Source organism: Lycorma delicatula, chromosome 2 (assembly GCF_047948215.1).
Source record: "Lycorma delicatula isolate Av1 chromosome 2, ASM4794821v1, whole genome shotgun sequence".
NCBI classification, from domain to species: domain Eukaryota; kingdom Metazoa; phylum Arthropoda; class Insecta; order Hemiptera; family Fulgoridae; genus Lycorma; species Lycorma delicatula.
Genome location: NC_134456.1, coordinates 166,107,494 through 166,134,959, shown reverse-complemented (window position 1 = coordinate 166,134,959; position 27,466 = coordinate 166,107,494). Strand labels below are relative to the sequence as shown.

General features: G+C 29.2%; 1 protein-coding gene across 4 annotated transcripts in view; it reads left to right on the top strand.

Annotated features, from left to right (window-relative positions):
- Nucleotides 1-27,466, top strand: part of LOC142319402 (histidine protein methyltransferase 1 homolog) — a 52,074-nt gene that overhangs the window by 5,889 nt on the left and 18,719 nt on the right. For all 4 annotated transcript variants that reach the window (XR_012755193.1, XM_075356645.1, XM_075356644.1 and 1 more), the window contains exons 3-5: nucleotides 911-1,080; nucleotides 10,995-11,122; nucleotides 13,068-13,166. Coding sequence is in view for 3 of the 4 variants with exons in the window: in XM_075356645.1 (XP_075212760.1) it covers nucleotides 911-1,080; nucleotides 10,995-11,122; nucleotides 13,068-13,166 (397 nt within the window). In the remaining variant the exon portion in view is untranslated. The remainder of the gene's footprint in view (nucleotides 1-910; nucleotides 1,081-10,994; nucleotides 11,123-13,067; nucleotides 13,167-27,466) is intronic.

Sequence of the window (27,466 nt, the reverse complement as noted above, 5' to 3'; positions counted from 1 at the left end):
TGTGTTTGTGTATGGTAAACTGTAGTTACATTTTTTTGATGTTATACTTCTTTTGATGTATTAGGAGAAACTGATCAGAGGGTATGTTCAGCAAGTTATGGAAGTTGTGCGTCCCGATGTAACACACCATGAAGATTTGCGCAGGCCCAAGGGGATCAGTTTCCACGCACATGCGTGTAGTGTCTAATTCAGTCAGTTGTTCTATGCAATTAAGTGATTGCATAGACATTGTAAACATAACAGATATTGAGTCATAATAAATATATATTTATATACACAGATTTCTGAAGATGGATATTTAAAACTGTAAATATTGTTCATATTCTTAAAACTTTATTATATTGCAGCATATATTTATTTTTTTTTTTTGTGAAAATTGTGTATGAAGATTTGAGGTTATGTTTATGTAAGTGTTATTTTTTATGAGTAAAATTACATTTTTTAATAACACAGAAAATAGCACACATCAGATAGATTCTTGATTTTGCATAAATAATTTTAAATTTACCAAAAATAAAGTTTTGATAAAGTATACTATTATAAAATAAAACTATTTATATTATATTTTTCATATCATAAGCTGCTGATAATCCTCGTGCCTATTCAATCATCATCTGAAGAATTAATGGAACTGAACTAATCAAAATATATTCGATGAACTTTGTTTTATATGACAATGAATACTTCAATACTTTTTAAACTGTATAAAATAAATATTATTTAATTTAATTTGTTATTTATTTAAACTTTAATTCATGTTATTTTATGTTATCTGTCAGTCGTTTGACTTGGTTAAAAATTATTTTTTATTCACGCCAAAGAAGTATAACTTCTTATTTGCATAATATGTACACACAAGCTTTTTTTTTATTATAATGTAAATAGTAATCTTTATTTTTTTTAATTTTAGGTGGCTTAAAAGTTTGGGATTGTACACATCATCTTGCTAACTACATTACCAGTAATATTTCTCCAGTAGATTTTAAAAATAAAACTGTTTTAGATTTAGGATGTGGACATGGTCTTTTGGGAATTTTATCAATAAAATTAGGAGCAAGTTCAGTTGAATTTCAGGATTATGTAAGTGCATCTCATATGTTAATTCTTTATAAGAATTTTAATAGCATCTGCATGTAGCCAACTTTTTAAAAATATTTGTCATTCTTATTCATTTATTATGCAACAAGAAGATCATGAACACAGTATGAGTATGATACAGATGCAGGCATGTATGCATTTTATTAAAAAATAAAGTCAGGATGACCTTGGATGTCAAATATGGTATCTTAATATCATTGTAAATAAACACATGTAATTCAAATGCACTTTTATATTCATAATATGTATATGCTGAATTCAAAATACCATTAGCAATAACGTTAGCTGATGTCATTGTGTAAACAGCAGCTCCATTTACAAAGGATAGAGGCAAAAGTGACTGAAAACATTTTAAGATGAGTTTCTCAAAAACCTTTTGTTATACAGTTTGGTTTGATGTGTTATGAAAGTTAACGTTTTAAATTAATATAATTGACATTTAATGTCACGGACAACAAAGAAAAATCCATAAAATTTTTTAAAACTTGATGTGACTTTTGCAGCCCACATATTTATTTTTATGTACAACTTTGTTATGAAATTATCTCAATCCTGTATTGTGGTTGTTATCAGAATTATATCACCTTAGGTTTTTATAGTACTTGATGTGAGGGTTTAATAATGAATAAAATTAAAAAAAAATAATTATAAATCTGTGTAAAGTGGCCATTAAATGACAATATTTATGCAATTTTTATCTATTATAAATCTTTCATTGCATCTTATTCATTTTTACAAATAGAAATTGTTGTGGCATAAGGACGTTGTATTATATATGGCAGTAAATGAAAAATAAGAAACTAATAAATATAGAAATTATTTAGTTAACTGATAAATATTTGACTTAGTTGTTTTTATTCAATGTAGTTAGTTTTCTTCTTTTTTTTTAAGTCACTTTTTCTGAATTGATATTGAAATCAATAAAAATAAGATCAAGAAGGCTACTGCTGTACATGTTTTGGAATTCAGTAAGTTAGCTAAAGTTTAACTCAGTTTTGTTATTATTTATTTATTTACTGTTTTTCTTTATTACTCACAGTGCAAGTTCCTATAGTCTTCTACTTCTATCACTGATGATACCAGGAGACAGTTATTCAAAAAAAAAATGTAGTGACAGTAAGAGGGTAATGTAAAAGTAAACAGCATACATTTCTTAGGTATAAAAGGACTGTTAGCCTGTAATGTTATAAAATGTTAAATGACCTCTCCCATTCATTTTTTTGCACAGCATTCCATCAAAACTGCTCATAGTTTTGATCTGTATGAAGTGACATTATCAAAATGCTAGTACCTGCACAATCAATGATTTTTAAGAATGGTGTATTATAGCGGAATAAAAATATATTCCATAAGTAGTTATAACTGAGTTAATGAGTTATTTATAATTTTTATGCTATAAAATAACTATTTCAAAAACTTATCTATTATGATATTTATTTTGGATATAATTAATTTTTTAAATACAAATGAAATTGATCGTATCGTACTGTAATTTGTTCATAGTAAATGATTGAAATATAGTAACTTTAGTTGCATAATTTTATCTACTTGAAATAGAAATGAAAGACCAGATCTGTTTGACATATTTGCTGCTACAATCACAAATGTGTGAGTAGGATGGGTACACTTTGTGGTTGATGCTATTAATGTTATCTTCAGTATTTCTGTTTCTGTTGGCTCTGACTGTGGCGAGCAAGTTAACTCTTGTTATATAATAGAATGCAAAATCATTTTTATTATTCTTTATAGTACAGAAATTCTAGTTGTGATTTTATTTACTTGTACTAAATTGCATTATCATGTTAAAAAGAACAAGGGATTTCAGTAATATGTGAAAATTACTGTATGCAGCCTATTATGACAGCTTATATTATATTACAAAGTAAAAATGATCTGCATATAAAATAATAGTATAAATTGAACTATATCTATAGTGTATAAATAATATTATAAATAATTTAAAATTGGATCTAGTATGATTGAATTTGGTGGGTTTTTATTCATTATAACAATGTTATCTAGCATTTTTTTTTTAGTTTGAAAAGCAGTTTCGTTTTCTTTCATATATTTTATTTGTTTTTACTTTATCATTATTAGTGATTTTTTCAATACTAATCTCTCCTGATTTATATGTTGAGGAATATCTTTGATTATTATTACCATCTTACTTTTGCTTTTATTAATAGAAAAAAGTAGGTTATTTCAAACAAACTCAATTTTAATAAAGTGACTTTATACTGTGTTGATCCACCCTGATGACCTAAATCGTTTAATTTTGTTTATTATGATTATAAAGCAGAAATAATAATTTTATGTATTTAGTTATTAATAATATAAATTCAGATTTTTTAAAAATCCAAAGAAACATTAACAAAACTCCAGTATGTTTTTAAACAAAAGCAAGATTTTACTGCAATTAGAATGTTATTACAAATTTTACGAGTATTTGATACTGGAAGTTGCAAAAAAGAGTTTTTTGCAATAATTTATGTTTGCTTTTATTACTCAGTATGCTAGTTTTTAATTTTTAACTTTGATTAATTTTTACTATGTAAATTAGTACGTAAAAATACTAACCATAAAAATATGATTGAAAAGAAAAAAATACTACCATTTAGGCGAATTATCAATTTGTACTGAATTATTCTGCAAAGAAAAGTAAATTCTACAGCAGCGTAATATGACTGCTGAATTTCTGTTACTGTAGAACATTTTATGCATTGTGTCTAGGGTTGCCATTCATCCTGGTTTTCCAGGACTGTCACCGGTTTTCCCTCAATGCCCTGGTGACCCGAGAAGACTTTTTGGGATATCAAATTATCCCAGTTTAGTAAATATTATAAACATACGCGGGTAAAACTTTTGTGGAAGAGAAATTTTGCTCAACTTTAGGGAAATTTCATGCGTTGGGCGTTGGCAACCTATGATGCGTGCATGACTGCAGACAGCTGTTGTGAAACCAAAACAAAAGCCAAATTTGTCAGTCATTTCACTGCTCACAGACAGTCAGTGTCATTACTGTTATTTTGGCGTTTTAGCGTATTTCATCTTGCACATATTTAAGTTGTTGTGTAGTGTGTGCGTGCACACGTGCGTGTATGTATGTGTATATATATGTACGCGTGCGTGTGTGTACAATGCCAAAATGAAAATGTCATTTCAGAGAAGAATATTCTAAAGAGTGGACTTTTATTAAAAAAGGGAAGAATGAAGAAGATACATATTGTTCTTTCTGCAACAGCTTCATTTCAGTAAGTCACAGCGGTGAGCTGATTTGTTAGACCACTTAAAAACAAACATAAAAATAACATGCAAAGTGTGACCTCTAAGCTGACGGTGATTTTTTTGTAAAAAAAGTTCCAAAGAAGATATTCTGGTAGCTGCTGCTGAGCTTACAACAGCGTACCATGTTGTGAAACATCATCACTCTTTTTCAAATCAGTTGATTGTTCAAATAAATTAAATCCGACTATTTATCCCAACTTGTAAGGTTGCAATCAAAACAATCTACAGCACGTACTAAAGCTACTGCACTTATCAATAATGTGGTTTTCCACATTCAGTTAGTACTTGTTTTTCAGAATTAGAAAAAATTCCTTATTATGGGGTTTCAATCGATGCTAGCAACCATAAAGCAGAAAAAATATTTCCTCTTCTTGTTCAATACTGATGCAATTTCCTCTGATGTTCAATAGATGATGGTATTACCAGTAAAATAATAAAGATTTAATTAATGAAAAATGACACTTCAGGTAACATAATCAGCTGCTGCTTAACAAGCAAGCCTAGCTGAAGGAAACATCCCTTTAGACAATTGTTTGTCATTTTATGGTGATAATCTAACACTAATTTTGAAGGTGCAAACTGCAAAAGGGTAAACAACATTTTCCACAACTCCAAGGTAATTTGGGGAAAGACATAAAGGGAATTGGGTGCCCTTTTATTTTTCTGTTTAGCCTCTGGAACTACGGTAAGGTAATACTTCAGAGAATGATATGTATGAATGTAAATGAAGTGTATTCTTGTACTGTCTCAGGTCGACCATTCCTGACATGTGTGGTTAATCGAAATCCCACCAACAAAGAACATGGTATCCATGATCTAGTATTCAAATCCATATAAAAGTAGTTGTTTTTACTAGGATTTGAACCTTAGAACTCTCGACTTCGAAATCAACTGATTTGCAATGACAAGTTTACCACTAGATCAACCCAGTGGGTTGGATTGGGTGCCCTGCACACATATTACACAACATGGTTTCTTGTGCAGCTGATGTCCTTGCTGTGGATGTTGAAACAGTAGTTGTCAAACTCTTAAACTATTTCTCTGTTTATACAATCAGAACTGAAGAGCTTAAAAGTTTCTCTGAGTTTGTTGACAACTTACAAACAGTTGCTTTACCACACAAGAACAAAATAGGTATCACTTATGCCTGCAATTGAACGCATTTTAAGTTTATGGGAAGCTTTGAAGGCGTACTTCCTCATCAGGTACTTCCTCAGTCGGGAAAAATCCCTTAAGGTGGTCCTGAAATTTTTCTCAACTACACTGAGTGAGGCCTGTCTGTGGTTTCTCCACAACCAGCCGCCTTAGTTTCATCGAAAAAACAATTGAATCTTCAAATATTTCAGTTATTGTTATTTCAGTAATTGGTTTATTGACTTCAAAGTTTTGTCAATCCTTGACAAAAGTATAAAGGCTCTTAAAAGAAATAGAAGAATCTCTCTTTATCGGGTTTAAAACTAAGCAAATTATTGCTAAAGAGAAAGAAAGTGATAAGGAGAGGTTTACTAGGGAATGTAAGGAATTTTTCTAGATAGCTCATGGTAACTTGGATAAGTGGAGTGAGTCCCACTCACAGTTCAGCACTTATCCACCTTTGACTGGATGATGCTAGGCAATCCCAGATTGGGGTCAAATAGAAAATACTCTGGCTTATTTTACTTCAAAGAATACTTCCTTCCCAGAAAGTGAGGTTTCTGATCAGTTTCTTTGTATAAAGATCACGATTACAGTTTTAATGGACAAACAGCATGACGAAGAAGAGTGTAAAAGGGAGAATTTAAATTCACATGAAAAGTGGATTAGGTGCTTTGAATAATACTGACACTTATGAATAAGTGTCAGTATTTTCACTTGTTGAAAATGTGCCAGTACTTATTTACTTAATGTAAATCTGAATAGACTTTTTGTCATCTTAGTGACTTCATTGCAAACGTAGTTGCGTTTGATGAACACAAAACTTCAAACAAAACCTATAACCAATAAAACCTCTTTTGAGTTTTACAATTATGTGAAAAATCAACCAGACCTTATAAAAGCTGCGAAGTTGTCTGAGAAATACAAGTGATACACCGGTACTCAAAGTGAATCTATTCAACCTGTTACAGTAGCCGTAGAGACTTGTAATCCATGGCTATGTAAGTTGGAATGATATTTACCTTATATTCTATTATTCTATATCTAACTTAAAACAGTAATATTGTAATTATTTTAATTTAGTAAGTAATAAAAAAGTTTTTTCAAATGTTAATTTTTTTAGTATTTGAGCAGAAAGGCCCCCCTTGGAGTACCCTTTTTGTTGGTGGAGGGGTTCATACTCACTAGGTAGGCCATCCCATAATCAAGTGTCCCAGTTTTACTCAATGAAAATATGGCAACCGTAATCTTACCTCAACTGTGCTGCAAAGTGCAAGCTTTAGTTTCTTAATAATACATATATATATGTTTTTTTTTTGTTTTATAAAGAATGAGTATATTGCTTGAGTATTATTGCTGGTTAATTACACCGTTATTTAAACTAGAAAATGCAAAAAATATAATCAGTACTGGATGCATCTACACTAGTGCATGTATCTTCATAATAAACTATTAAGCTTATCAGCAAATGCTTTAATGGTGCATATCGTGACTTATTTCTCTGTATTATGTACCTTCACAGTAAGTATATTTCAAGAACTGGATTCAAATCCTTATTTCAACGAACATCACCGTAGATATACCATCTTTGTGTTTGCAACTAAAATTTTTCCATTTGTAACCAAGATATTAAGTATATTTTATGTTACATAACCTAATTTTATAAATGTACAGGAAATCAAAGATAAATTAAAAATTGTAGGAAGGAATCTTGAAAGCTTTTTTTTTCGTAAATGTCTTTTCTTTCATGAATAATTTCATTGATTTCAAACACTTCAACTTACCTTTCTTTTTTGTTCTTATATTTTACCCTCAACATACCTTCTACATTTTAAATTTCTAATTATCTATATAACATTCCATTTTAATTTTTTATATTCTCTCTGCTTCCTAATTAAATTAACTGATCCTGGATGTCTCTGTTTACTTATCTTGCTATTTTTTTTTTTCAGTATATGCTTCTTCAGTTCATCTTAAAAAATTTTCATTTCATTTGTTATTAACCCAGTTAAGCCCTTAATGCCTGACCACATTAACAGTATTGTGAACCTGGTGTAACTTTTCTCAATAATTACATATTTAACATGAATAACATTCATGCATTCTATTTCAATTTCTTATCAGTTCCCAATATATGATTGCAGTCATTTATTTTTTTTCAATTTTACCTTAAATTTTTGATATTAATTTTTCAGTATTACAGTGAAACATTGCGTAATTTTATAATCATAATTACATAAATCTAAATTGAATTATAAATTACATATTTTGTATTTACATGCTCAGAAATTTATTAACACTGTGCTTTAGTGCTATTCTTAACATTACAATAGATTTTCATTCTAATAAAATCTAAGAGTTAAAATGTAAAGAAGAAATAAAAACATTCACATAAACACATCATCTATAAAAAAAAAAACTGTAAAGAAGTATTTCTAAAACAAACATTATGTAGGACATGCATTGTAGAATTTATACTATAAAATATGATATTTATTTTTAAAAAAGTTAACTTTTTTGGACATATAACATGACCAGTTAAATATTCCATATTATATTCACTGTGCAGCTATATAAAAAAAAAAAACAAAAAAACTAGTCCCTGTTGCAGCTTTGCCCACGCTATATGGTTACTTGCATTTGCCGTAGCGGTCAGTCTTTTTATTTTATGTATTTAGTCAAGTAACCGGAGCAGGTACAGCTAGTCACACATACAGTAATGGTAGAAATAGCTATATTGGTTGAGCCACAGTGCCATATATACCATATATATTGGAATTAATAAAAATTGGAATTAAAAAAACCCAAAAATGGTATTTAAATATTTATCTGAAGGAAACCCAAATTTACTGAACATCTTGTTTATTATAGTCAGGATTGGGAAAATTTACAATCATTCAAAATTGTTTTACCTTTCTTCATTCCCTTTCAAGGTTGAATTTTAAAAATCTAGAAATTTGTTTATTGACATGAAAATTAATTACTCGCCAAAAATCACGTTGATTTTGTCATGTGTGACAGAAATTAGAAAAATAAATGGGATCCAAAAAAAAAAGTCAAAAATCACTTTTAACCCTTGAAACTTGGAATTCTAAAAATCTAGAAAATGGTTTATAGATATTCATAATCATTCAGTTAAACCCAGCTGACACACTGATAGACACTCACAATTCATTGAAGTTTCTGCTTCAACTGGCATATTTCCACTACTATGTATATGTTTTTTTTCAAAATTTTTTGAGATGAAATATATCAAGAAACCTTCTCAGTTAATGCCAATAAACTGGGTAAAACTTTGGTTGTGACTGATCAGTTAGTTTTTTTGTTTATCCTGAACAAAGGAAAGCCCTCTTCCTTTTTATATAATAGCATAGGTATACTACTTTATTTAATGTAAATTTAATTCTATTATTGTGTAATATTATTCATTTGATTGATTCAAATTATTCAGTTCAAACTCTGTTCACAGTTCGTTAATTCATTTCATTAAAGTTTATGCTTCAAATGGGAATCTCCAATCCTATATATATATATATATATATATATATATATAATATTCTTTCAGCCTCCACAAAGCACAGAATTAGAGAAACACTCTTACCTTTAATTTTTTACTTCATCAAAGCGTTTTAGGGCATAAGCCCATCCTCAGTGATATCTTTTATAAATTCTTAAGCTGTTTACATGTACACAATAACTATATTAGCTTTTACCATTTTGTAAAAATTGTTTGCTTAAAATAAAAATTAAAAAAAAAATTAAAAACAGTTAAAATAAATTTAGAACAAATATTTGTTCAGTCAATAATGAAAAAAAAATATAAAAAAAAATATTTTTTTTTTTCGAGGTGAATATATTAAAAACCACCTCAGTTATGCCAAGAAACATTGGTAAAAATTTGGTTGCAATTGATCTGGTAGTTTTTTGTTTATCTCGAACAAAGAAAAACCCTCTTCCTGTTTATATAATAGTATAAATAGATAAAATTTCTCCCAAAGACTACCACGTCTATAATTCTGTTAAACGTCAGGGTATTGTAATCTGTATTGTATAAAAAGTAACACTATAGAAAAAGTATACCATCTTTATATATTTGTATGGACTAATATACTGAAGGATTCATTTTCACTGCTGTTTCATATTTCAAAATATTTTGTTTGGTTTTTTCATTCTTATTGTTTGTTTTTGAATTAAAAAACAGTTGTGTTGGAATAAAACAAAATGTTCAGTTTGACTTTCTGAAAATAAAATCGCTGAAATCAATTTGCCAATTCTCATGATTAATGCAAAAGGTAAAAACAAGGGAAGAATTTAATAAAAATTATCTTTTATCTTTAACTGCTGAATTAAAAAAACCCCAGGAAAACATGTTGATCACATCATGAAAGTTTAAAAATGATTGAAATCAATTTTGTAGATAAATGGAAAATTTATTAAAATTACTGTTTTTAAAATAATTTTCCTAACCACTCATTTGATTTCTGATTTTAACAACTTAAATGAGAACTGCACATCAGAATGTCCTTTCCATGGTGGAAATATGTTACTTTCAACTTTAAGTATGATGTTGTGCTTACAGGATAGATATGTATTAACTCATATCACGTACTATCTATTCTGTAAATAGGAATTCAGTGATGTTGAGATGTGAATGTGGCTGAACAGAGATTTTTAAAATATACTGTTAATTTTAGATTTTATGATAAATCTTATTCTTGAAAGTTTTGAAAAAGTAATTTCAGTTAAAGGGAAGATAAAGTGGCACACAGTTCTGCAAAGATTAATAAATAATAATTAATGAAAAATATGAAACAGTAATTATGACATTTGGTATACAAGTATCAAATTATATAGAAGTATAAATATGTTTAGTATTGCAGTCATATTATGTTATATTTATAAGTGCAGTCAAACCACAAGAATTACATGGTCAGAAATTCCTCCCCTTTTGTCTTAAGAACATTCAAATGAATTCTGATCAGTTTAGTGGTTTTGTATTCAGAACATCTAGATGAATGTTTTGTATTTGAATTTTTTTATGAAGTCTGGTTAAAAAAATCAACTTCTGAAGGTGGCAATACTATAGAGCAATGAGATCAAGTCACTCCCCATAATATGATATATTCAAAATAAAACTGCAGTTGATGAATATAGGGGAAAAAAGACATCCATAGAAGGTCACAGTTCAAAATGACGATCGAACACACAAGCATACATTACTATGGTGGCAAGGAATGTTCAACCTACAGAGCTACTGAACTGGGAGAGTAATTTCCAAATTATGTTACTAGCAGATTTTTTTTCTAAGTGAAAGCTATTTTTGCTTATGTTAATTTTCTTTTGTCTTTATTATTTTATTTAGCTTATGTAATTTTGTTAGCTGCATAAAATTTTACAATTTAAGTGTATTACATCTATTATAACAATTTTTTCACTAATTTTCTTTTTATTGCTGGTGTTTTGGTTGTGTATTTTAGAATGAGGATGTCATCAAAATTGTTACCATTCCAAGTGTTTTAAAAAATCTGATACCAGATGTTTCTTCAGTTCCATGTAAATTTTTCTCAGGAGACTGGTTGTCATTTAGTCAACTAAATAATAATAGGTAAGTTCTCGATCTTGATTAACTCCAAACAAGTTAACCACAAGGCGATCCAAAAAGTAATAGTTTGAAAAACCTATTCTGAATCTACATCTACATATTCCTTTTCAAAATAGTCTCTCTTAAGTGCAACACACTGCTTCCAGTGTTTGATCCACTTTTCAACCATGAAATTTAGGCCATTTTTCGAAAGTACTTTGCATTTTACCTCTATGGCTTTTATGACCTCTAGATTCATCGCAAATTTTCACTCTTTCAGATCCTTCTTCACCTCTGGGAACAGCCAAAAGTTCCACAGAGCTAGATTTGATTGTGTGGTGGGTGAGAAAAAATTTTTAATTTTTTCACTTAAATTTTTCACAAAAATTTACAGACCATCTGATCAACATGGAGGTAAGTATTATCATGTTGCAACAGAAATTCTGCAATTTTTTTCCAGGGTGTTTTTCTGAAGTGAATCAGCATTATTTTCAGCAAATTGATTTACCAGAGAGGATTTACAGTTATACCCTACAGGTAGCTGATGTTGGTAAATGAATCCTTCATGGACAAAAAAAGATTATCATTACTTTACTTGGCTGTATGCAACATTCACTTTTTACCGAGGTCGTGTAGAAATTGACTTCCATTGGGAAATTGGGAGCTTTGTTGTTTCATCTCAGGATCATAATGAGATAACCAAGACTTGTCAATGGTTACCAAATTTTATAAAAAGCATGTTCCTTCCTTCTTGAAGTAAGTCAACAATTCTTTGCAGGTAGATGTGCAGTACTTCATTTGGTAAGGCATTAAGAGCGTGGAACCCAACAACATGCAACATTCATTACCATTCACTCATTCAGAATATTCTGTGTACTGCTTTTTGAGATGTATAGCAGTTCTCCAGCTGCCAGACACTGATACATTGATTTTCTTGAATGAAGACACTCTCTGTGACTGTTCATCATAATGTTAATCATTGTACTCAATTAACCTGCCTTCATCATGTCTTCCACAATCTTTCATCTGACCAAAAATGTGGCATACCAATAAAAATATGCTGCACGTGACATACACTCTTCATTGATTGCTTCTTTCAACATTTTGTATGTTTCGAAAGCTAATTTTTTTAAATGGACACAAAACTGAATCTATAAGGATGTTTGATATTTCTTTGATGATAGGTGATTACTCAGCATACTTTATGTAAGTGGTCACTAATACTCAATGATTACAACAATCAACTTTAAATTGACACAGGAGGTAAACAACATGTTACCTGCATATGAAATGCTCCCTCTTGGAGCATTTTAAATTTTCTTCTGAAAATCAGCTTGATTACCTTTTGGACCACCCTCATATCTGTCTGTATGTAAAATAAAATAAAAAAAATTTTTTTTTTGTGGCCTCAAAGCAAATTAAATTCCTGGGCCATATTAATCTCTAATTATGCATTTGAATACTTTACATTTCTGAGTGAGTTTTGTTTTTATTACACTAGTTGTACATTTTTGTGTTATTAGATATTATTTACAAGCATACTTAAGTTTAAAAAAAATAGTACATGAAACCACTCTACTGAATTAAAGCTAGCATGCAACTTGCTAAATTGTATATGCCCTTTAAAATTGGGGATGAGTATCCCCTCCATGAAGTAAATCTCTTACAGACACTAAATACATTCTAGAAATAAGCATTGCCCATGTTTACAACTATATTCAAAATCAAGCGATGAGAAATGTAAACAGAATTTTTGAGAGCTATAAATAAAATCTTTTAATAATAGACTTGCTAATTCAAAATATGATCTGTGTTTCTAGTTAAATAAGATTTCTTTTAATAATCTGTAACTTTCATTTCTTCAATTCCTTTCTATAGTTGTACAAGTCTTCTAGAGATAAGTTATTAAAATAACAGATATTGATTAATTTATAATTTAAACAGTTATGTTACTTTTTTATTGTTACAGATATGATATTATTTTAACTTCAGCTACTATATATAATACCAATAATTACAAGAAAATTCTTAAAGTGTTCAAGATGAATTTAAAACACAACGGCTTAATGTATCCTTTCTTCTATATTTATTTATTTTTTAAAACTATTTTGATTGAAGCTCAATAGTTTAGTGAAAGTTTTTTTTTATATTACAAAATTATCTGCCTTGAAATATATGTGAAGTAAATATTCACATATTCAGAAGTTTTTATTATTTTCACTAAACTCATGTATTTTGGATTCTAGAAGAAAATTATTGTGCCTAAAGATGGGCTTGTCTAGTCAGCTTTAGACCATGGAAGATAAGTATGGTTTACACATAACTTAATTTTGCTTCTGCATTAAAATAAAATTTAACAAATTTTTTACCTCTAGTAGGAAATTACAACAGCTCATTTACATATTTTTTATGGATAATTATTCATTTTTATTTAAGTTAATTAAAAAATATTTTAAAATTCTTTATTTTTTACTTGGGTCAGTAGTCTATCATTCAATACAAAAGTTAAGAGTGACAAATCTGAAATGCTAATTTTAATATTAATTTTGATTTTTAATGATCAGGAGATGAGTTGGAAAAAGTTAAGAAGCTGAATCCTAAGATAGTACTAGTAGTAGTGAATATTTTTGTGACAAAATTCTTATAAAAGCAGTAGGAATTTAGGTAATATTTATGGTTACTTTCTTACTTTCAAAGATTTTCTATTTTTGTTTTAAGGCATACTTTTAATTATGTTTTTCTGCTTTCAGTAATCTATATTGTTGTAGTTATATTTAGAAAAAAGGATCTTATATGAATGAAGCATATTAATTATAATAATATTCTCATCTATTGTATCTATTTTCTAAAAAATGTACTCTTAGAAACATGAGTAGAATACATAATGTACTTTAGTTAGTTGTTGCCTCATCTTCAGTCAAGATCTACTTTATGTTTTTATAATAACTAATAGATTGTACAATGAATACACACTTCTTATCTATATGTACTTCTAAGTTTAAATTGAATTTAATAACCTCCTCAGGTGATGTCACTTAAAAATATTTGAAGTAGTGCTAGTAGTGAGCTGGTTACAGCTTTTGTTTAGATTATTCTTAGGTTAAATAACCATGCCTACACAGTGAATTAATAAAATAAACAGAATAACATAATACTTACCTTGTCACCAACCATACAATCAAACTCCCTTTAGTTTATCTCTCATGAAAATATTGCTGATGGATAGGATGTAGCTGCCTAATTGTGTCACCTGATACATTTTGGATGTTCTGCATGCTGTTGAAGAGATACGTTCTAGATGTACATCAAACTGTAATGGTGTAGAGCTCTTAGAAGATTATGCACTTTCTGGATTCATTTAATCCATGAAAATAAAAACGTTTTAGGCTAGAATATAGCATGGATGAATAGTCTTTCCATGGGATGGGAAAATATCTCGTTCAGATTTAAGTCTTATGTAGTTTTGAATCTGCAACAAAATATAAAATAAAGTTCTTAAAACACTCATTTCTCAGGATTCATATGGTATTAACAAATAAGACTAAAAGTAGTCTTATTTTTTATAATAAAATTGTGTTGCAGAGGAATCTTTGAAGTATTTTTTATTAATAAGAAATTTGAGAGCTGATTTGGATTACTGAATTTGATCATTGAGGTGAACTCTGCTTGCAAACTTCACAGATGTAACCAAAGGCAAGCAAAGTTATCTATATTTTAATTATTACAACACAAAACTATACTCATTAATTATAAAATAACACAAATCACTGAAATCTAGTTGATCTCATTTTTTAATTTCGCAGCTTTAATCGTATTGCTGCTGCAGCAACATAGATGTAAAGGATATGTTCACAGATAAATAAAAATTTTGGGTCTTGGGTTTTTGCAGATGTTGATGTTTCATGATCCCAAGTTACAGCTGTAGCCCATTTAGCGATACATCTTGGGAATAATCAATGAGTTTTCTTCATTGAGATTAATATTCAACAAGTCATTGACAATCCATAGAAAAACAATCTTGACCACATTTTTTGAAGTGTGTTCAAAAAAAGATGATGTAGCTACAACATCTTTATATTATGAAGTTCCACAGTATTACACTTAGTCTTATAATAAATTTTCTAGAAGAAAACGTGGACTGGATGTTGAAGTCCATCCTGGAACCAAAAAGGATACAGCACTTGCTGGAGTTTACACTATTTATCCTAATCAAATTGAATGTTTTCACTTGAGGATGTTATTACATCAGATTCGAGGCCTACTTTATTTGAGAGCTGGATACCATTAATGATATCAATCATCCTAATTTCAAAGCTGCCTGTTGTGCACTTGGTCTATTGGAAAATGATGATCATTGGAAAGGTACTCTTGCTGATGCTAACATATCACAATTTGTTCCAAAGATGAGAGATTTATTTGCTATTTATTAAATTTTCTGTCAACCATCTGAGTAGAATTTTATGGTAAATGTTTTGAGTAGATTTTTGTGAATATATTATATAATAACACCATCGATTTAATAACATGGAATTAATTTATTCTGAAGAAATTTTTAATCATTGTTTGATTGAAATAGGATAAAGTCGTCTGTCTCTGAAAAATATTTGACTGAATTTAGATTACCTTCACCGATTTGGGATGAACAAACCTCTATCTTGATAATTTCTTCTTTAGGCGACCTCACATGAAAAATAATTTTGTAAAAGTACAAAAATTAGTTTTTGTGAATGATCGTGAAATGGGGAAAACCTTTTTTTAACCAGTTTATTGTTGGCTCAAATAAGATATACAGGGAGTGTGGCATTAACTATAGGATGGTCAGGTATTATAGTGACCCTTCTCAGTGGAGGTAGGTCTGCTCACTAAACTTTCAAGTTACCATTGAATGTATTTTGGAGAGGAGAATCTGTTAGTCTGAATATACTGTTAAAAAAATAAATAACCTTTAACCTATGTTATCCTGTGATTTGTTAGAAAAAGATGATATGTAATTTTCTGATTATTGACTTTGAATATAAACTAAATAACATTTTATTAAAATTATTAAGGTTTTTGACTTGTGTTTTAACACAGTTCTGAATGAAATTCATTTTCAGCTATTTGTACAATTTTATTTAATAAAAAGAAAAAAAAATTCATTTGACATGAATTACACAATCTTTAGCTGCAAGTGTAAATATTTGCTGTACAAAACTGTAGTTGATCATGGTCCATATCATCAGTGACATTTATAATATTATCTCTGATTATATGGAGGATATCAATCATTCATTCAAGGCTTTCTTTCAAGCATCTATTCGGACTGATCAACACATTCCCACCATTCGATATGCAATGGTTTTTATGCAATTCTCTAGTGTTTGGATTTTTCTCCTGTACCCTCTTTACAGCTTTGATACTTGAACTTCATTAGTAATAAATTAATATCACTTTGGCACCTTGATGAAGTGATGAAAAAAGTGCTACTCAAAAGAGACAATTCAGATCATTTCTTTCATTTTTCACCATCAAATATTGACCAAACTTTTGCATCAGTGGCAAAAAAACTTTATTTATAGACCCGGCGAATAAATAGCTTCTGTTTTTTTTTAGACTGAGTGATCAATGCACACAAATCAGGTTTGGAGAGGGAAATTGTGTTTTGCTGCCAGTCAGCCAAACACAATTTCAGATCAGAGAGATCTATCAGACTGACATACTTTAACTATACCTAATTCAGGTAGCTTATAGAGTTCAAGTATACAAATTGTGCGTATGAGTGTTCAGGTAACTAATAATAATAATCTTCTGCAAATCCTGATGTATTAAAAGAAAGTAGGCTACGTTAATATTCATTAATCATGCCCTATTATATTTTACAAAAATTATTCATATATTTTAAATTTAAATAAATTAAGATAAGTTAAATGATCATAAGTATTTCTTACCTTGTTTGGCACGTCTGATCACCCATGAGCATTTTATTCAATAAAAGTGTTTATTGTTATGTATTTCCTTAAGTTATAAAATTGTCAGTTGTCCACTAATATTTTAGATTAAATTTCTATGATAAACAAATATTAAATCCAATTCAGTTTTCGACATATGATTGCAAGAAATTCATAGTGCTGACAGTACTAAGAGATAAAATGAAAGGCTTCATTTTGTTTTCTATTAAATTATCCAATTCTCTATAATTTGGTTCAACAGTTTCCGTTATATGTTTTATACAATTTTTCCATTCCTGCTAGCCTATCAATTATTTTATAAGTAGTATTTTCTGATGCTACATAACGTTTGATTTGTCCCAAACAATTTACTTGAGTTCATAATGATGGAGAGGTAGTTTTACCACTGGATCTTGCTAACTCGTCAATTTTATACACATTAAAATATTACTTTTAATATGTGAAACCGTTTGCAATAATTGGGACCTCTTCAAAAATTACTTCCTGAAGTTAAGCCACATTTTGATATTATTGTTTTTCCAAGACAGCTGGAATTTTTTCCTTCTTACACAATTGATAAGGGGTGTTGTCTAAGACAATAACCTAATTATCTTCCAGAAGAGGTAACACATTGCTAAATCATTTCTCAAAAGACGTTATGGTGTCTCCTAATCTAGTCTCGTTGTGATAGTCTCCTGTAGATTTAGATTAAAAAATCCAGAGATCACCCGGTTCACAAACCCGGATCACCCGGATCACAAACCCGGTATTATTGCCAATATGTGTAATTATGAGACACTTTCTTTACCTGATGGAGCCTTATTATCATTTGATAAGCCACACAGAAAGGCTTCTTTTAACAAATTCACATCTTTATCTTTCCAAATGAAACTTTTCATGTAGCTTTTGTTGACCCAAGTTTCATCCATGTAATATATTCTATGGCCTTCTTGCCTCATTTTCTTTATTTTAGTGAGGTAGTGTCTTAACCATATAATGCTTTCATTCTTGTCAATTAAAGCACTTTCCTGACCCCGTTTTTCATATTTAAAATTAATACTTTTAACAATTTATAAAATGTTGTTCTTTGGAAATCTGGTAGATGTTATTGTCACTTACAACTTGTAACATTTTGTCTGTTGTAGGCAATTCATTTCAAAAATAAAGTTCATGTACTTTTTTATGAGTCGTGTTTTTATCGAAATCATCCAACAATTTCTTCAATTAACCTGCAGGGTTTTATTTTCTCAGAAGACTGTAGATCATTAGTACAGCGTTTTTTAAACTTTTTGGTAAGTGGAACCCTTTTTAATGTCCACTTTTTTTTTGTGGATGCCTGGTTTGCTTCAATAGTGTGGTTTTGATGCAATATTTTGTAAATGGATTTTTTCTAATAAAGATGACAATTATTTTGAACAATATTTATTTACTTCAAATAATAATTTTAAAATTAATCCAAAAGTTCTTAAAATAACTTAAAAATAAGGTATTTAAACAGGATTTAAATTTTAATGAGATGAATGGTGCTGCTTTTTATTATCACAGATATACTTAATATTATAGATGAAAGTTGATTTCTCACGTCAGGTTTGGCATTCATTCTGTTGTGGTATTTATTTTTTGTCAACACATAAGCTGAGAACCCTGTTCTACACACACACATATATATATATATATATATATATATATAGTTGCAAATGGTAAAATTGCCATCATGGCCTTTTGTGACAAATAAGGATATTCATCTTTTAAATTATACCAGAATATCACTAATGGTATTAATTTACATTTTTTTTACTACGATGAATCCGAGGTCATTTCAATAAAATTTTCTTATTCTTCTGCTGACATAGTTGAAGGTTTTCCATTAGCAATAAATGGTTTTTTAATCTACAATAGATTTTGATATTTAATCTGTTCATTTGGAAAATACTGATTAAAAGTTTAACTCAAACCTTTCAAGTGCTGAATAATTTCTTTAATATATGATCCTTCTATTTCAACATATTTCTTTTTCTGAAAAGCTTTTTATTGTTGGGAAACAGTCAGAATCATTGGAGCTCATACAAATTGTTAAAATTCTTTCTTTTTTTAAAACGAGAATTTTTTCATGATTAGTATATACATTTAATCGTTTGCCCTGAAGGGTTAAATTAAGGTAATTGATTTTTGTAAAAATGTCGCTTAATGGATCATTTTAAATAGCCAATTTCTACCAAAAAATTGATTTTACAATTTGAAATTGTGTTCTAAAAAAAAAAAGCATGCATCATGTCCTTTAGCTCAAAAATATGGGTTAGTATCTTTCCTCGAGATAACCATTGGACGAGTATGTAAAAGAAGAGATGTTTGTACACTTTCCATATTCTCACATCGTATTTTGAATATGATTATTTGTGGCCAAGATTTTATGAAATAATCATTTTGACAACCTCATCAAAAGCAATTCTGTAACTGGGAGACAATTTTTTTGCAACAAGTGCCTGCCTATGCATCATGCAGTGGCTACTAGAACAGTTTCTGGTGATATTTTTAATAAGCTGTACAGCCCCATTAATGATGCCACTCATGGCCTTTGCGCCATCGTTGCAGATATCAATACAGTTGTCCTATGTTATTTGATTCTCTTCAAGAAAAGAATTGAGGAGATCAAATATTTCCACTCCAGTAGTAAGTGTTGGTAGAGATTTACAGAACAAAAGGTCCTCCAACAATGTGTTTTCATGCTCATAATTTGACAGTTAGTATGAACGTTATGACAGTTAGTATTGTGAGTCGAGCTATATCGGTAGATTCATCCATTTGTAATGAAAATTTGCACAAATTAAGATGAAAAGTAGGTTCATTCTTTATACTGGCTGCTAAATCTCTGATGCGCTGAGCTGCCTTGTCCTTCGAAAGTGAGATCTAGCAACTTCTTTTACTGATTTGTCATCTAACATACATTTTATCATCTACGTAGCAAAGGGTTTAATAAGATTTTCCACAATTGAGTAAGCTTCATTGCGTTGAGCTATCTGATAGCTGACTAAGTAAGAAGCCTCAGTTGCTTTTCATCAGTTGCTTTTTCATTTACAGTTTTTGTGATTTGAGCCATAAAACTTTTTAATTTAAGTTTTATGAATTCTTCACTTTTTCGAATAAAGAATTCAACATCTTTTTTGTTAAATTCGCTATGAACAGATTCCAAATGCTGATGCAATTTAGCTGGAGCCATAGAGCTATTTGGAGAGAACTTTGCAGCATATAACATACTGTAGGTTGCCATTATTGTTCGTGAATCCTAAAGACATATAACTTTCATCATAATTCTTAAGCTTTTTAGTAACTGCTCTTGATTGATTACATGTAGAAGCAGTAACTGGCATAACTTCTTTTAAAGTCATTTTGTTTGTAGCACTATTATTACAACCATCATTATCTTTAGCAAAAGAGCTAGTTGTTGAGTTCGAAGAGTTAGAGTAAAGTTCTGCAATAGAACGCTGTAGAGTGCCGTTTTTTAAGCTACCTTTCCATCCTGCAACAAAATTTTGAAAATGATTTTTGAAGCAAAAAAACAGTGTTGCATCTACCTTTCAAGGTGGAATAAAATTGATATTGTTACAAACCATATAATGAGTGATCTCCACAGAATCCCAGGGTTCTGTGAATCACAGTTTAAGAAATGCTGCATTAGTAGATTTATACTTGCGAATCACATTGTACACCTAGCAGATTTATTAATGATATCCAAAATCAATGCTCTTTGGTTACTATGTAATTTGCTTTTGTAAGCATTTAAAATGATGTGTTTTTCCACATGACTTAAGGCCTTTTTTCGCAGCCTTATTCTCAGAGGTGATATCAATAATCATGCACTATATCAGCTGAATCTGTATCAGACATGGTGTCAAAATAATGGTATAACTATAGTTGTGCAGACACAAATCTAGAATTACATTACATTCATGTTCCAGTAAACTTAAAAAAATTGCATTATATTAACTTTAAATAACATTAGAGTTAATAAATAAGCTACAAGAACAAAAGAGTGACCATATGAAAAAATCAACAGTTTTAATAAAACTGAGAAGACAAAACATTATATAAACATATGATTGCATGACTACTATATGACTAATTATACTAATATACGAGTAATAATTATAGTGTTGTATATAGATATGGCTGTGCTGTGAATCAGCACTGATACACATGATGTGACTTGCAGAATCATGATGAACTCACACAAATGTAACATCAGTTTATTCTTCATGTTACTAGCTAACTGAATATAATATTTACTTTAATTCCCGAAGACACTTCCATTTTTTAGCTATATTAGTTATTATTGCTTAATGTGGGTTTTTATTACCTAAATAATCTGCACTTTTGTGAATCTTAAACCAAAATTCCTCTGTCCTGTTTTCCCTTATAAAATACTTAAATACCCTTATAAAATACTTAACTCCCTTATAAAATACTTATATATAGCAGTCCGATGTTGTTCAGGGAAATATAATTCCAATATTTTTCACTTGGTTTAGGCAAAACCGTTTATTTGCATTTTTCTCTTTTGTAAAATATTGATCATGATATACTTATTTATTTATTTTTAAAAAAATGCTTGGGCTCCCTTTGCATCTGTTTAGCTGTATTATGTGCGCAATTTAAAAAAAATTAGGAGCATCCATGTAGCCAAAACATGAGTTACTATCAATGGAATAAATTATTTAATAAATTAAATATTGCCTAAAAAACTTAACACAACTAGCTTGCTAAATCGAAATTAGGTGTGATAAATGACCCATTCTAAAAAAAAATTGTAAAAATAATTTATATCCTGTAAAATTACAAGATTCTAAAAACTATAAGAAATTATAGAAATATGAAAATGATAAAAATGTACATATCAAGTTTCATCATTTTTCAAAACTTGTTTTAAAAAAATTGTAAAAATTTGCTATTTTTCAAAGTTATCCTCAAAATGAACTTTTTATTGTTTTTCAGTAACATTTAGTTATTTTTTACAATAAAATGAAGACCAATACTTTGATGATTTTGCTGTTATCAAGATTTTTGGTTGCTTACAGAAACTATGACATTTGGAAAGCAGCAGAGTAAGAATGGAATTTAAACTGTCTCGGGAAACATTGAAGTCACTACATCAATCGATGAACCTACATGTTCAAAAAATATTTTCCACACTGAAAATTCAGTGTGGGATGCAAATTTACTGCAAAAATACTTTTCTAGTGAAGATGACAACTCTTCAGAAGGTATTGGTTATGTACAGACAGCAGGTGCAATTTCATGACACTGACAAAGAATCAAAAGAAAATCACTTATTGGACAGGCAGATAGTAAAAGTGAAAGATATTCTGAACAGTGCTAGAATAACCAGTGTCACATGAACCATTTATCTGTTGATACTTATATTAGGAAAATGATAAAAAATCACAGGAATCCGTATTCCTGTTGCGTTTGGTTGGTACTATGCAAAAGAAAAATCTTTAATATATATTTTTTTATTAATGGAAGTTAAATAAGAGTAAACAAAGTCTACGTTTTAAATACTTTTCATTTCAAATGCTATTATTTAAATATAAAAAATGAAGAACTAGGTGAGTTAATAAAAACTGATGAATGAGGAAGATACATCTTAAGTACAAAATCTTTAGATGAAGTAATTGAGAATTTCATTAAACACATTGCATAATTTCCTTATATAATCCTTTCATCTGTGCAAAACAAAGATTAAGTTATTAGAAATTTTGATACCTTAGGATTAGCAACTGCTCAAAAAAGTATACAATTTTTTAATGGAGTTGAACAATTTCAAAAATGTTCAAACAGGATACAACATGCTGTTGCATCGTGTTTTATAATTAGAAAAATGGACATACATTAGCAACCTCTTTCACTATCAAATTGTTTTCAATTGCAGATTCAAAAATATTGGAAAGTTTTTTAAGGTGATAGTTGATTAAAGCGATGATGAATTCACTGAAGTCAGTTTAAGAAATTACAGAATCATCACACAATTAATTAGCAATACTAATAAGTCAGTCTCAGCACAATTTATTTATTATTAGAACATTTTCTGAGAGAATACCACCATCCGTTTTACAAGACCTTGCATAAAAACAACCAAAGAAGTGAAGAGAGAAAGTGGGATGAAGGTTTTAACATTGTATAGACTAGAATTCTGTTTGTACATCATAATTTTTTTTTATTATATTTATTCTAAATTCTAATTTTACTTGTTTCAAAGCTAGAAAAAGTTAATTTCTAATTTATTCAAACTTATTTAAATCTTAACTCCAATAAATTATTCTATAATGTATTCTCACATTCTGATATATTTTCATGTAATCAAAGTAATTTAAAGGTGTTACTTTTGTCTCATTTTAATATGAAATAAAAGTAGCAGTTTTATGGTGTTTTTCATTAGTCAAGGTATTGTATTTTGTTTTTATTCTTTATTCACTGGCAGATTTTTAGGATGTGTTTTATTTATGGTAGTTACATAGTTACTTTATGATTTAAACAAACCATTTTTGGGTATCACTTTATTATTTAATATACGAGGTCTGTAAATAAAAGTAATGAGACTGATTCAGAAATCAGAAACTGATTCAGACTGAATCAGAAAAACTTTTTATTTAAAATCCAATTATACATAGACTCTACAACTTCGAAATAATTCGCTTGGGAAGCCACGCAACACTTCAAACGGTTTTCCCACTCTTCAGAGCAGTGTTGGAACTCAGAAATCAGAATATCCTTCAGATGGTTGGTTACATTTCTTTTTTATGTTTTCTACTGTCCAAAATGGTGTCCTATGAGGTGTTTTTTAAAGTCGGGAACAGGAGAAAGTCGCAGGGACTCAAGTAAGGTGATTAAGGTGGTTGAGGAACTACAGGAATGTTTTTCTTTGCCAAAAACTCATTAATTGAGAGTGCAGTGTAACAAGGTGCATTGTCATGATGCAGCATCCAGTTGTCTTTGATGGCTGGTCTCACGTAGACAACTCTTTTCCACAGTCTTTCAAGAATTTCTCTGTAAACATATTGATTTACAGTTTATCCTGTAGGCAAAAACTCCTTATGGACAATGCCATTATATCAAAGAAACAAATAGCATGGTTTTGATTTTTGATTTATTCATTTTTGCTTTTTTAGGACGTGGTGAGTTTAAAGTGTGCCACTCCTTGTTCTGGTGTTTTCTTTCTGGGTCGTATTGAAATATCCAAGATTCATCACCATTAAAAACAGTTTTTAGAAAATCAGGATCAATTTCAATTCACCCTAGAAGATTGCGGCAACTCCCATCCTGTTGTTTTTCTGTTCAGCAGTGAGGTTTTTTGAGACCAAATTTGCACAAACATTTTTCATGTCCAATTTGTTTGTCGGAATTTAATGGACTGTGGTATGGTTCAAATTCAATTGTTCTGCAGTGATTCTAACAGTTAATTGCCACCGGTCATACCATATCAAGTCTCTGATTTGCTGAACATTGTTGTCACTTTTTGATATTAACAATATTCCAGACCGTGGATTGTCCACAACTGATTGCTGGCCATCTGAAAATTCCATTTAAAACATCTAAAAACTTGGGCTCATGACAGAGCGTCATCTCCATACACCCTTTTCAATTTAACACAAAACTTGATTGTACAATGTTGCTCATAATTAGTATCACTCACTTTTGTAACGCATAACAAAAACTCGTTTCATGAAAAGTTTGTTTACGTCTCATGTGGCAACAATAAACTAAAAATATTAATACATAATGTAAATCAGCTGTTCATATAACCATATGATTACTAGTAGCGTTACAGTTTTGCCACTTTGCCTGCCAAAAAAACTATTCCATTTTTTTTTAGTTTTGTATCCAAACACTTAATTTTATAATAAATTACACATTTTACCTGTTGGTAATTTTATAATCTTATCTCAGTAGTTCACTTTTATTTACAATTATTTTAATATTAAAAATAAAACTTTTATTAAAATAAATTTTGTATAAAATTCACTTTTTATGTAAAAATATTATTCTGAGAAATTACATTTCTTGACACGAAAGTAGATAGTTAATTTTAATAATTTCTTATTTATTACATGATAATTTATTCACTCATTGTCTAAATTTATGAAATTACAGAACTTCAAAAGAGAAATGGTCTATTATTTAAAATTTTGATCCAGTGATCACAGACATAGTGTTATAAAATATTATATTTATGTTGCAAGACATTGTATAGAACACTAAATCCATTTATTCTTTTATCCAACAAGATTATTTTTTTATTTCATAGGGAACTGTTAAAAGGCATCTAACTAATTAATTATCCATTAAAGCTTTCTAGGAAAAGTTTCCAAGGGTTTAGAAATTTGAAAATTCTAAATCTGCTCTCTTGTAAATCTATAAAAAGTTAAAATGTGACTTAATGTTATGTGTACTTTGGGTTAACCGATTTCTGAGTACTTTAGAGTTATTGACATTTTACATATATGTATCTAACATTTCATTATTGTTAATTTTTCCCCTGCTGAAATATTCAGTATTTGAGTAGTGAAACCATCGTGACAAAAAGACAAGTGGTTTACTTAATAAATAATACCTTAAATATTTATTCATTATCAAACAACTACACTTAAAACATATCAGAATTTAAAAAAAAAAATAATCATGTTATGTACACAGTATGTTTGAAAAGTTACAAACTAAATTAAATAAAAATACAGATTTAAAGAAAGCGAATTTACTCACATCAGTCATCTACATAGAACCCTACTCTAGTTATACACTCGTTGCAGTGGTGGTAGAGCCTATCAACTCCTGCTTTGTTTGTCATCCAACGACTCTCTTCCGTCTTTAAACCACTTCCACAACGTATATGTTGTAGTAAGACATGTGCCTTCATCACCGAATGCTTGGTTATCGTAGAATAAGTTTCAACGAAAGATTTTTGAAGTCAAATACAAAATTTTAACATGCTTCTCTGTTCCATGTCATGAGCTTGCACAAGGTCAGATGAACACAACATACATGGCCGAATATATCTCAAGACTGGAGTGACGAAACGTGATGAACTTTTGTACACACAGACATTGTACTACATATTTCCTTGGTTATCTGAGAGATGGCGCTACTTGGATCTACTACAGAAATTTAGTTTAGTAACTTTTCATACCTGCTGTGTAACAGTTATAATAAAAACTGTTCTACTCAAAACTATTTAAAAGCATCATTACTGTCAAAATCATGGTATTTGAAGTTGTGCATGATTAATTTACTTACATTTTTCATGTAATACATTTGATTTAAAAACATTTCATTATTGTTAAACTTGTGGTATAGAGAAGGTCACTTTTCTTTCAGCATTAACACTAATTCACACATTGATCTATTTGAATAAAGACCTTAAAACAACTAAAACAATTTTTGATTCATAAAATAATGTACTTTAGGTCCCAATTCGCATAAACACTTATTTTATTATGTATAGATATTCAAATCAACCTCTTGACTAAAATTTATTAATTTTTAAACTGTTCTGTTAATTAATAATAAAAATAATTAATTTTTTGCTAATTTCTTTGTTAAGAATTATACAAAATATTACAATACATGTTACTGAAAATGTTGGGATTATTATCAAATTATTGGATAATTTAAAACTTCAATTTACTCTCAGGGATTAAGAATCAAAATATTTGTAATGAGTGCAAGTATAAGAAAATCTGATATGGACAACACATGACTTCCTTGTACACCTATTAAATTACATATACATATTTTTTTTAAAATGAAAAGTACATAAAATTTTATTTCATTAATAACTTCTGATGTTTTTTCATATATTTTTTTATTGTTATTAAATATTATTTATCATAAATATTTTCTACAATCAAAGGTTAATAACATTGATAAACATAATTTTTGTTTCCTAACATGTGATACATGATTTTAATCTGTTTTTTGATGCTAAAAACGAATATGAACTCAGAATCTTTCTATCACCCACCATTTTTGACAAATTTTTAAATTTTAATTAATTTAATTGATTTTTTTTTTTTTCATTTTTCACTGTATAGTTAGCATTTTTAGCTCCTGTATTGTATTTTGTTAGCTCATTTTTTATTGTTTAATTTTGTTAACATAATTTGTAAGCTATAAATAAACAATACTAGACAAAGATTTAAATCTTGTCATGGTCACATATTATGACATCATATCTAATACTGAAGGGTGAGTCTTCATGGACAAGATTAATCATGTCTGTGCAGGTCAAAATATGTAGTTGAATCCACAGCTGTGTTGTTTGTATAAGCACTGGATTTAGGAATGAATTAATTTTGTTCAGTCTTATTGCTGTCTTAAGTTTTTTAACAGTGTATTGTCAAATGCCTCAAAATTGTGTAAATGTCTTTTGTTATGTATGTGGTGAGTTTAT